At 38.2% G+C, this 12,013-nt stretch overlaps 1 protein-coding gene across 3 annotated transcripts; it reads left to right on the top strand.

Annotated features, from left to right (window-relative positions):
- The first annotated feature begins 3,645 nt into the window (after window positions 1-3,645).
- Window positions 3,646-10,687, top strand: GPR85 (G protein-coupled receptor 85). Of its 3 annotated transcripts, XM_053553786.1 has the most exons (4): window positions 3,646-3,760; window positions 4,224-4,832; window positions 4,992-5,109; window positions 6,219-10,687. In XM_053553786.1, the coding sequence occupies exon 4, from the start codon at window positions 6,386-6,388 to the stop codon at window positions 7,496-7,498; it is 1,113 nt and encodes a 370-aa protein (XP_053409761.1). In that variant the 5' UTR covers window positions 3,646-3,760; window positions 4,224-4,832; window positions 4,992-5,109; window positions 6,219-6,385; the 3' UTR covers window positions 7,499-10,687. The 3 variants fall into 3 exon arrangements, with proteins under 3 accessions (XP_053409761.1, XP_053409762.1, XP_053409760.1); XM_053553787.1 differs by lacking the exon at window positions 4,992-5,109 and having other exon boundaries at window positions 6,219-9,444; XM_053553785.1 differs by lacking the exon at window positions 3,646-3,760 and having other exon boundaries at window positions 4,827-5,109.
- The last annotated feature ends 1,326 nt before the right edge of the window (window positions 10,688-12,013 follow it).

The following is a 12,013-nucleotide window of genomic DNA, read 5'->3' as shown; positions in this document are numbered from 1 at the left end:
TCGTTACTTCTGTTTTCTGCCTCCCAGTTCCCAAAGCTCCAAATCTGAGAGTTAATTCTTATTCCTCAATCCCTTAGCTTCCCTTATTTAATCACTTGATAAGAAATATGGTTCCTTTTACTAAGCAGATCCATCTCTTTGTTTCTGTTCCTTCCTCCCCCTCCCCCTCCACCAGTTCAGACTTACCGTGCACTGGTGCAACCACTTGTAAATCGGTCCCTCCTCTTTGTTTTTTATTTCTTGCAAAATCTAGCACATTGCTTCAAACGGAGTTGACACTCAGAGATATTTCTTAAATAAACTAGAGAACAAGTCTAAAAGTTCTCAGAGAGGAAGAAATTGTCAACATACAGGTAAGAGAAGGTAAATAAGTGTGTTTCCAAAGCCTCGATTTAAAATTGAGAAAGAAGGTCTTAGAAATGCTAGCTTTTAAAATTAAAAATGAATTCTATTAACACTTTGGAACCTGTTCTGTGGCAGAGTGCAGACAAAAATCTGACAAATAAACCTTTTAGCACTTTGGAAAGAAACATGCCAGATTCCTAATCTTTTAAAAAGTCATTAAGATTCTGAAGAAATCTCACTGCCCGAGGTGTTTTACAATTATGGTTATTCTCAATTCCCAAGGCACTTTTTTTTTTTTGTAATTTGGTACTAGTTTTTTAGGTCTAGGGTATCCTCTCACCATTCTGTTCTTTAAGTAGATAAGTACAATGCCCTAGAAACTTTCAGAGACTTAAATATCACTATAAAAAAAATCACTTTTTGCAGCAACTAGGATGTGAACCAAAGATACCAGTTTTAAGATTTATTTAACTTCATTGATATAAAATGAGAATACCTACAGCTTAGTGTCCTGGTCCCTACATGTGGTAAATACTTGTATATAATAGCTATTAAATTTTTCTTAAGAACTCTGAAATCTCTTTGCAACAAGTTTACAATCCACATGGAAATTTTGATGACTTAGATGCAGTCCTTATATTTAAGTGGTTTTGTTTTGCTTAGCTTCAAAGTGCCTATCCTAGGATAAAAATCGGCCTATCCTGGATGTTCCAGTCATCTGTTGCTGCATAACAAAACACCCAAAATTTAGTGGCATAAACAGCTATTTATTCATATTTACGAATTCTTTGGGTCAGGATTTTGATCAGGTTCAGCAAGGATGGCTTATCTCTGCTTCATGATGTCCAGAGCAATGGTTTTCAACTTGTGCCATGAGAGGATCTTAGGTGTGCTGCAAATATGATCTTTTTTCAAGAGCACTAATTAAATTATTTTTGAAAGAAGTTCAAAGCACAGTAAGTATATTCTTTTTTTTACTCTCTTTCTTTCTTTTTTTTTTTTTGTAGAGACAGAGTCTTACTTTATGGTCCTGGGTAGAGTGCCGTGGCCTCACACAGCCCACAGCAACCTCCAACTCCTGGGCCCAAGCCATTCTCTTGCCTCAGCCTCCTGAGCAGCTGGGACTACAGGCGCCCGCCACAATGCCCGGCTATTTTTTGGCTGCAGTTTTTGGCCGGGGCCGGGTTTGAACCCGCCACCCTCGGCACATGGGGCCAGCGCCCTACTGACTGAGCCACAGGCGCCGCCCTTTACTCTCTTTTTTAATCACTATAATGTAAGTGTTTACACTTACACAGAAGTTTAACTATGTATTCAAGCATGCTGTGAGATGAAAAAGGTTGAAAAACATTGCTCTAAAGCTTCCACCAAGGAAAGACTCTGGGTGCTGGAATTATCTGGAGACTTCTTGATGTATGCCCAGAACTTGGGCTGTGATGACTTGAAGATGTGCTCACCTGAGGCTGCCAGCTAAGCACTTGTATTGGGTCTTCTGAGTGTCTTGGACAAATTTGTAGCTAAGAGCTACCAAGAGAGAGAGCTTTCCAAGTGCAGAAGAGATGGCATTTTAAATGAAGAGATTAAAATCTTTTCTCAGAACATTTTATTCTGGCCTATCATTTTCTGCATTTACTAAGGGTTATTTCCTGACTTGCATTTTCACATAAACAATGCATATAACAAAAACGCTGTATTTGCCCATCATGAGATTGTACATTGTGGCAAAAATCTAAAACAGACTAATTTTGAAAAGAAGGACATTACTTTTTGAAATAAGATACCATATATTTATTATATAGAAAAAAATTCAAGCAAATTACATCAGTGTTCCTAATACACTGATCAGTATATAATATGCTGGCAGCTTAAAAACCTTTAGAAATTTTTAAACCCAAGGTCTGGGCTACATAGTTGCATTGTGTTTGCTCTGTTCCTTTACTCTAAACCTGAAAATCAGTTTTTCTAGTTTTGGTAATTCAATGAATTAAAAAGGAAATTCGCTAAATTAAATGAGCCTATGACCTAAACAATTTGAAGCAATAGCTTTACATTTAAGAACTTGTAGATGATATGAAACTTGTCAGCTATTAAACGTATTTCCAAAATCCCTGTTGAAAGAAGATTCAGATTCCAATACATCCTCCAGCAGAGTTAATGAGCTAGATGGAAAATACCTCATTAATTTCTTGAGCCCCCTTGTGAGGCAAGAAAATGACATTCTCATCTAACAGCTGGAAAAACTGAAGAAGTAGTGAATGTTGTAATTGTGCTCAGTTACAAAGAAAAGAAAAAAGCTCTAATATACTCTGAGATATGGATATGGTAGAATATTGGACATACAGATACCCCTCCCTTATTTTGAAGGAATCAATATCTGCTTTTTAAAGATAAGGCAGTTAAACCTTTGGATCTTGGCCCTATCCCTTTTGGCAGAGTAAATTATTGTCTCATGGCCTGGCAGTGCAGTCACCTTTTAAATATACTTTAAATAACTTTTCCCTAATCCATACAACCTAACATCTCCCCCATCATGAATCTGCAGCAAACTTATTTGTCTATTTTTCTATACATTTTTTAAACTATAAACATTCAAGAAATAAATCTTTGCAAAGTGCATAGAAACATTCCCTGGCATAAAGAACAAATTGAATTGATTTGTAGTTCTATATAAATGAATTTGGCATTTTATTTAGAAGTTGCACATCACCAAATAGTTTTGAGTTCTTCTGAACGTATTTGTTTTGCTGAAAGTGAAATGTTTAACTTGAACGGAAATGGGCTCAAGTTACTTCCAACATTGCTATAGGATTGATTTTTCTAGGTTAAAGGAATGTCTTAAGTGCCTCAGACGAATTGGGGGGAAAATATTATACAATTTTAAACAGATTTAAAAAATTTTAAAAAATAGGGAAATTTAACATCCTTTCCCTATTATCAACATAGGGCTTTGTGTAACTACTGTGACATCAAGCTTTAAACAGGGAAAGCTTTACCTCCGCGTGTCCAATAGAAATACAATATGTAAATTAACCCATATTATCTGTGTGCTGATTGGCCTGAGTTACCCCGAATGTCACAATCTCACCACCCAGCAATGAGGTATTTTACTGCTGTCTGGAGATCAGATTATTACTGTAGAGAAGATTTTTATTTTTTTCTGTTTCATTAACAGATTATTATAAAGTGTTAAACATGCAGGAAGAGAAGCAGACGTTCAACGTTGGGAATTAATGAAAGAATGTCTGCTTGCTTTTTAAGAGGTTAAAGGGTTGTCGCTTAAAATTTTATGCCACCCCACAAACAAAACTCTTCGGAAATGGTAAAATAAGAAAATGCATGATTCTAGAGACATCCCTAAGCACCCACGTGTCAGGCTATGTGGTGTCTGTGATATCATCGGACCTTTTGGACTGGTGTAAGTTTTATATGTTCGTTATATTCCTAAGTATTTTTCATCCGTAATAACAAAGGGGGGGAGGGAACTCTGTACACACAACTGCTTTGACATCACCAATCTATTGCTCAGCTGAACTTGCAAGAAGGGAATAGAAAGGCTGTTGCTCAGTGGGGTGGAAAGCCAGGAATAGTCATTAAAATTTTTGTAAGCCTGATCCTTTAGTCATATCCCTTAAGGTAGACTGGATGTAAATCTTTTTGTAGTTGTCCTCTGAACTTAGCGTGCTCATACTTACACTCATTATTTTCGTGCATTCGCGAATAGAAGATGACTAACAAAGACAGGGCTTCTCTAACCTGCTTCTCTTCTTTCCCATTGACGATATCTTTGATTGTGCTTTTTAAATTTTTTTCTTTCTTCCCCGCCCCCATTCATTCTCTCATTCTCTCTCTCTCTCCTTTATTTTTTCCTTTTCTTCCAGCTAACCTGCAAATTCAAAGGTCAGCTGGGGAAATCATTTAAGAAGAAATCTAAAAGAAACTTTCAATGCTTTGGACCACCCTAAAAGAAAAAGGGAGAAAATGTCTGGGGAAGGCAAGGGTTCCGGGAAGCTGAGGAGGGGGCTGGCGTCCCAGGCGCCGCGGCTTCCTTGTGCACTGCCGTAGGGAAGAGGATGGGCCTGTGGTCCTGAACGAGCCTTTCCAAGCCCGGCTTCAAACGCGGGGAGGGAAAAGTTCAAAAGCAGCCACAGAGGGACAAAAGCTTAATTTTGTCAGTTGAACTAAACGGGGCATTCGATAAACCCAGGCAGATCTGGAGACGGTTAGGGGTTCCTGTTGGCTCCACAGAGGCTGAAGCAGCCCCTGCCGCCGCCCTCGCCACCGCCGCCGCCGCCGCGGCGGCCCCTGCGTTACTGGGGGAGACGGTGCCGCTGCGACAGGGGAGGACGCGGCTGGAGCTCAAGGAGGCTCCAGCGCGCAGGCGCCGCCGAGCCCTGCCTGGATGCTCAGTCAAGGCACTAAGGAAAAAAAAAATCAGCAATTTATAGAAAGAAGAAGCTATAGTCTGTCGGGATATCCAACACCAACAGGTAGGAGGATATACTCTCGGTTAAGTTTGCGGGTGGGGGCGATGCACAACGTTGATGAAACTGCAGGTTCACCGGGAAAGAGCCCTCCCTGAGGTTTTTTTTTTTTTTCTTTGACAATAAACTGCATAATGGAAGTACATTCAGACAATGCATCTTCAGTAGGGCTTATTGAGAGCTCCATTTCTGGAAAGCGTTGCAAGGCTGGGGAATATCAGACTGCGAACCACCGGGAACCGTTCCCTTGCAGCACAGAAGCAATCTCTCTCCCTATCTTCGCGTATGTAATGCATGTCTCTCTCCCTCTCCCCCTCCCCCACTCCCCCCACCCCCATTATAAATCCAGGGGTGGCGGATTTCAGGTTTCGTAATGTTGCATGATGAGATCGGTATTTACCCGGGGATGTACCGGTGGGGAAATTAAAATCATCGAACGCAGTTTTGCCTGGGTTTCCATCAGCATATTCGGGGCAAGAGACAAGTGGCAAAGGAAACACGCTTCGTGGGGATAAGGGAGGAAGCCGATTTCCCTAGTGTGGTTCCCCGGAACCTAGCAGACAATGTGCATTTTGCTTTAAAATGAAGCCACTTGTGAACAACAAAGATTACCAGTGTAAATGGGGAAGGCTTAATTGCCCACGAAATACAGGTTGGTGTTATATTCACTTGAATACAGGCAGCCAAAATTTACAAATGCAAGTGCATTATTCCTCTGGGTGTGTTTCCCTGGCCAATATTTACATTAACCATTTTTAATAATCATGTGGGCTTAAAAGAGAAGATTTGCCAAAAATGGGGGTGGGATGTGGAGGGAAAGACAAAAGATTAAATCACATCAGATCTTGGAACAAGTTCCTATTAATTTTGAAGTCTAATATTGAAATTTTGCTTTAAGATGAATCAACAAATACTCTTATGCAGCATGAATAGTGGCACTTGAGTTAAAAGACAAATATTTTGCACCAGTTCCTTGGCTCCATATCAGCAGACAAGCTGCCTGTGAAACACTGACAGATACGAACAGACCTTAAATAAATATAGGTAGTCTCCTTTCCGTCTCTTATTAGCAATCTTGTAGATTCCGTTACAATTCTAGTGATTAATTCCTGGACTGACATATTTTACAACTGTGGAACATTTTATCCCTTCTGTCCTAAAGTACTCAATCAAATATATATTCATTAAAAGGGGGACATTTTTTAATTCACCTAGCTGAGAAAACTAAGGGAGCCAATTTTCTGAAATCCCAAGCAAAAACTCTTACTAAAGCAAATAATAGTATTGAAAATTAAAACTTTATTTGCTTCCATAAGTGACCAGCTTTTTGTTAGCACTATCTGACATCATTGCTTGTTAACTTAAGAACTGATAGCTCATTTTTTTTTCCAGATATTCTGATGGCAAATCAAAGGGAAGAAAACAGGAAGCATGACTGCAGATCGGATCAGTTCTCACTGTGGATTACATTTTTAGTAAAATGTATGGATCTATCTTTTCCTTGTTCTATCTAGATCATGAGACTTGACTGAGGCTGTATCCTTATCCTCCATCCATCTATGGCGAACTATAGCCATGCAGCTGACAACATTTTGCAAAATCTCTCACCTCTAACAGCCTTTCTGAAACTGACTTCCTTGGGTTTCATAATAGGAGTCAGCGTGGTGGGCAACCTCTTGATCTCCATTTTGCTAGTGAAAGATAAGACCTTGCATAGAGCACCTTACTACTTCCTGTTGGATCTTTGCTGTTCAGATATCCTCAGATCTGCAATTTGTTTCCCATTTGTATTCAACTCTGTCAAAAATGGCTCAACTTGGACTTACGGGACTCTGACTTGCAAAGTGATTGCCTTTCTGGGGGTTTTGTCCTGTTTCCACACAGCTTTCATGCTCTTCTGCATCAGTGTCACCAGATACTTAGCTATCGCCCATCACCGCTTCTATACAAAGAGGTTGACCTTTTGGACGTGTTTGGCTGTGATCTGTATGGTGTGGACTCTGTCTGTGGCCATGGCATTCCCCCCAGTTTTAGATGTGGGCACTTACTCATTCATTAGGGAGGAAGATCAATGCACCTTCCAACACCGCTCCTTCAGGGCTAATGATTCCTTAGGATTTATGCTGCTCCTTGCTCTCATCCTCCTAGCCACACAGCTTGTCTACCTCAAGCTGATATTTTTTGTCCACGATCGAAGGAAAATGAAGCCAGTCCAGTTTGTAGCAGCAGTCAGCCAGAACTGGACTTTTCATGGTCCTGGAGCCAGTGGCCAGGCAGCTGCCAACTGGCTTGCCGGATTTGGAAGGGGTCCCACACCACCCACCTTGCTGGGCATCAGGCAAAATGCAAACACCACAGGCAGAAGAAGGCTATTGGTCTTAGACGAGTTCAAAATGGAGAAAAGAATCAGCAGAATGTTCTATATAATGACTTTTCTCTTTCTAACCTTGTGGGGCCCCTACCTGGTGGCCTGTTATTGGAGAGTTTTTGCAAGAGGGCCTGTAGTACCAGGGGGATTTTTAACAGCAGCTGTCTGGATGAGTTTTGCCCAAGCAGGAATCAATCCTTTTGTCTGCATTTTCTCCAACAGGGAGCTGAGGCGCTGTTTCAGCACAACCCTTCTTTACTGCAGAAAATCCAGGTTACCAAGGGAACCTTACTGTGTTATATGAAGGAGCATCTGTAAATCTTTAGCCTTGTGAAACACTAACCTTCTCTGCTGAGCAATTGTGGCCCATAGCCATATCTTGAGAAGAGTTCAAGAATGGAATCAGCAGTTATAAGGATATGGGCAACATTCTGCAATCTTTGCAATAGTTCACCTATAATCCTATTTTAAATCTCAGAGTGATCCTGCTGACTGCCGGTGAAGGTTTGTAATTAAGAACGGACTGAACCACTGCCCTAAGTTTCTCTTTGTGGTCAAAACTAGAAAATGAAAGTAGCAGGTGCTAAGTATCAGTGCTAAATGCTGTGTATATCACTACTTAAGAAAAAAAATCAAAAAACTATTAGCATTGGACATCTTAATAAATTAAGTCGACATGAGGTAAATGTGTTGATAAAAACTAATTTTAGAAGTTTGAAGACTTTAAAACATTTCATACTATTATTGTTTTGCAAAGACTAAAATATTTGGGAACTTAAAGTACTGTAATACACTAAAGACGTGCCATGAATTATTGGAATATCACACTTTAAAAACCGCCTTGTAAGTTTTGGGGAGCATTCCAAAGCAGTATATTGGTTCCAATTAGAGTTTACGTTTTTTTGTATTAATACATTACTATTTCTAAATACCACTTTCCTTATCTACTAGTGAAATTGCTAGCTGAACTGTATTATGTGGTTTTTGTTGATTTGGTATAAAGTTTTTCCAATTCATTTATATTTTACAAATGCTAGATATTGAACTGGGAGGCAACATTAATGGTTACCAGCTGGTCATAATTGAACAGTTCTAATAATGCAGAATAAACACATGTTGCCTTAAAGGGTAATCTAGTATCCTTCATCTTACTTAGCATTGGAGCAAATGGTGAAGGGAAATTGGATCAGTAACTGGCCATGGTAGTGCATCTGGAAGTGCATAAAAGATCACTTAACACTCCTTTTCCTTTTCCTCACATGGTTTGAAAATGAAGGTGCACATCACTGAAATAATGAGATTTTCTTCTGAGGTGTGCTACCCATTCTAGAGTGTTCTAGGAAGCAGGCAGTTGATATATGTTTATATTTTAAGTCAGCTGTCAAGGGGAGACCACAGCCTTAGTATGACATCCTGCACAATTTGTGAAGTATTCATTCTACTGAAGGCACAGTCTTGTTTATACTTTCTGCACATTCAGTGTATTGGTCGTTTAAATTATTTCAGTTTAACTTGTGAACGCTTATAATATGATTTCTGGTATTTTAGAAATACATTAGAGTCTGTGAGTCTCATTCTTTAAGATACAAATGTGTGAACTTCAATATAAAGTTGCATTTGCCAAAATTTACCCGTGTAGCCTGTTAATTTTCTTGGAATAAATTTTACATTTTTGGCATATATCAATTTTTCTTAAAATCTGGGAGGCAAGCACAAACTAGGAAGACTAGCTTTATTATGATTTCATTTTTGATATTTGATTTTGTAGCTACAGTATTTTTTTGATCTGGAAATGTATGCATAATACTGAGCATAAGCTGATAAACTGACATAATATCTGTAAAAGCATTATTTGGTAGCTTATATTCATCCCTCTATTTTTCTTACATGCCAGTAGTATCTAGAAATGTATTACTTCTTTAGTTTATTTGTTCAGAATTTTAATATAAATATTACATTTTAATTTAGAGCACAGTACTGTAGAAATTTGGGTTCTAAATATTTAAGTCATAAGAAGAATGGTTTATATTAACGTTATGACAAAACTAGAAAAACTTTTTACTTTTGTTTGCTTTCTATTGTTTCATTTGTTTGTTTTATTTTATTTTATTTTTTTATGGAGTTTTTTTGGTATTTGAAAAATAAGATTAGGAATCTAATGCAACAGAATTCCTGATTGCTATGGTATTTCTGTAAAGAGAATATCAATATTTATAAGCAAAAATAAATTAATGAAATGTTTCAATGATTTATGTAACTATTCAGTTTTGCTCATATAAGGACAGCTTAAGCCATGATTTAATGAGCACTTTGACCTCATTTTTACTTTATGCCAAAGCCGAATGGCTCTAAGATAACGTTTAATGCACAGCAGTGAATTGGATCTAGCAATAAAGCCTCCTTGTTGGTACTAAAATCACTATCTGAAATACAATAAAAGAAATGTTATCAAAAGATGTTCTGATAACATTATGTTTCTAACTCAAAAATTTATAATAGTCATAGTTGCAATGATATGCTTATGGAAAACTTTGCTTAGAGGTTCAAATGTCACCAGCAAGCAGTAGAATATTCAGCAATAATCATGAAGCCAGAAAGAGCAAGTCTCACCAACACTAGCCTCCGTTGCACAGATAAAACTCTGGCATGGATTAAGGGGAATTGAGGAATCCAGAGGAAGAACCAGTTGAAAGCTGCCTGGCTTCACCTAACTATGTGAATTGACAGTTTTTGTAAGTCACCTGCCCCCGTGATTTGTGAATAAGCCTGAGTTGTAGTGACTTTCATTTCAGCCTACTCCTGACTAACGTGACATTTGCAGGTCAAGAATGAAGCAATGGACAAGACCCAACCCCGGTAAATCAATGCCATTTGTACAGCGATGAGTAATTGTAGTAACCATACCAAAAAAGGTTGCCTCTATGTCTTAATGACCAAATAGCATTATCTATTTTGGCACCTATTCTAATATTCATTGTTTAATGCTACTAATCTTTAACCGATAAAAATACATCCCCCAGGGGAAAAACCCTTTATCAATAATAATGTCCCTCTTGGACTAATTACACGTCTGAGGTGAACAGTGTTTAAATTGTTTTCTGTAATAGTGGTGACATATTTGCATGGATACATGTGTCCCTACTATCTCTTTGCCTTCCTTTTGTGCACAATGAATTTGTGAGTTGCCTGACCAAAGCTAGGTTTTCAGTCTGTGGCTGTAGAATCCTACACAGATAGTAACTGGTAGAATGAGGTGAGGAACTTGCTCACTTCACCACAGAGGTCCCATTTAAATAGCAAAATTAACCAGAGTGATTCCATAAAAAAAAAAAAAAAATTATTTGTAGATAGGACAACCTATTGACTGAATTATCTTTTTCAGATTTTAGCTGATTGACTTTCAACACAGGCATTTTTCGTAGAGGTCATTTTCCAATGATTGATTTGTCACGGTTAACACATGGTTATGGCCACTTATCCATTGCCTCTGCTTACATATATACTACCTGAATTGCTTATTCATTTATTTGTTTGTTCAACAAATATGTGTTGGACACTGGAACACAGACAAGCAATTAAGTCTGTGAATGTGGGAGAAAAAAGATGAGAAAGGTGGCAACTGAACTAAGTCTTGAAGGATAACAGGGGGAAGAGTCTGTCATGGAGATTTCTTAATCTAGTGGGAAAAAAATAAATATTTAGCACCACAAAGTTATCGGCGTTAATATAGTCAACATTCCTAACAGCCCTAAGCTGACTTCTCCATTTTCACCTGAGTGCCTTATCTCCTGTCTTTGCTCAGTGTTCCCTGAGATCTCTTCTATATAACAATTTAAAGACTGTTCAACTTAGAATAAACACTCCTCCCCCATTTGACTTAAGATCATCAGGAACCTTTCATCCATATTTAGACTAATCACCCCATTGTATTTTGGAACCAGTTCCCATGTTGTTAATTCTATCTACAAAATAACAGCAAAACCTAAATGCCAAAGTTTCCTTCATGTCCTGACTGTACACTTCTACAAAACACATATTTCAGTTTCACAAGAGATGAGTCTTTTTTGGCCTACTCCTACCTTCCTCAGAGTTAGTATGAGAATGCCTGGGTAAAACCCAATCAAAGGAAGGACTTGGTTGTGTACATCTTAATGATGACTCGTAGGGGGGGACCGCCACAGTGCCCAAGCAAAGATGGGCATCACTTGTGAAAGAGGATGCATATCTTTCCTTAGTGAAGCCTGCCATCCTTTCAACATTTTTATCGCTGCTTGTTGGGAATACAAGAAAACTTCCTAATTCCCTGTCAGCTGAAACGTTGGTTTAGCATCCAAAATTTACTTCTATTGTAAATACAAGGAAACATTTTTAATTATATAGACATGTATCTTTCAGCTAAGCCACGTGATGAGTCATATTGGAACTGGAATTACTGTAGGACAGTTGCAAATGGAAACCAACTCTTCACTTCTGTGTATTCACCATTAGATAAATTTACTTGATTTCATTATTTTAGGCCATGTGTAGCATAGACTGTATTGTTATTAAAGCAAAAAAAAAAAAAAAGAAAAGCCTACATTAATTCCATATTGAAAAGAAAAGAAAGAAGCTTTAAGTCATAATAAATGGTGATGTTTTGAATCAAATTAAAGACTTAATTAAGTTAGATGGTTACCAGAGTTGTGAGTTATGATATAAAAATCTTGTGAGCTTGTCTTTCTATGCAAAAATACATCATTCTCATGATTGTTAATATTTTCTTAGAAACGATTTGAATGGAAATTGCAGGATCTACTATGATAATTGGTGATTGCTGACT

The sequence above is a fragment of the Nycticebus coucang genome, chromosome 11, assembly GCF_027406575.1.
Source record: "Nycticebus coucang isolate mNycCou1 chromosome 11, mNycCou1.pri, whole genome shotgun sequence".
Taxonomy (NCBI): domain Eukaryota; kingdom Metazoa; phylum Chordata; class Mammalia; order Primates; family Lorisidae; genus Nycticebus; species Nycticebus coucang.
This window is presented reverse-complemented; position numbering and strand designations above follow the sequence as displayed.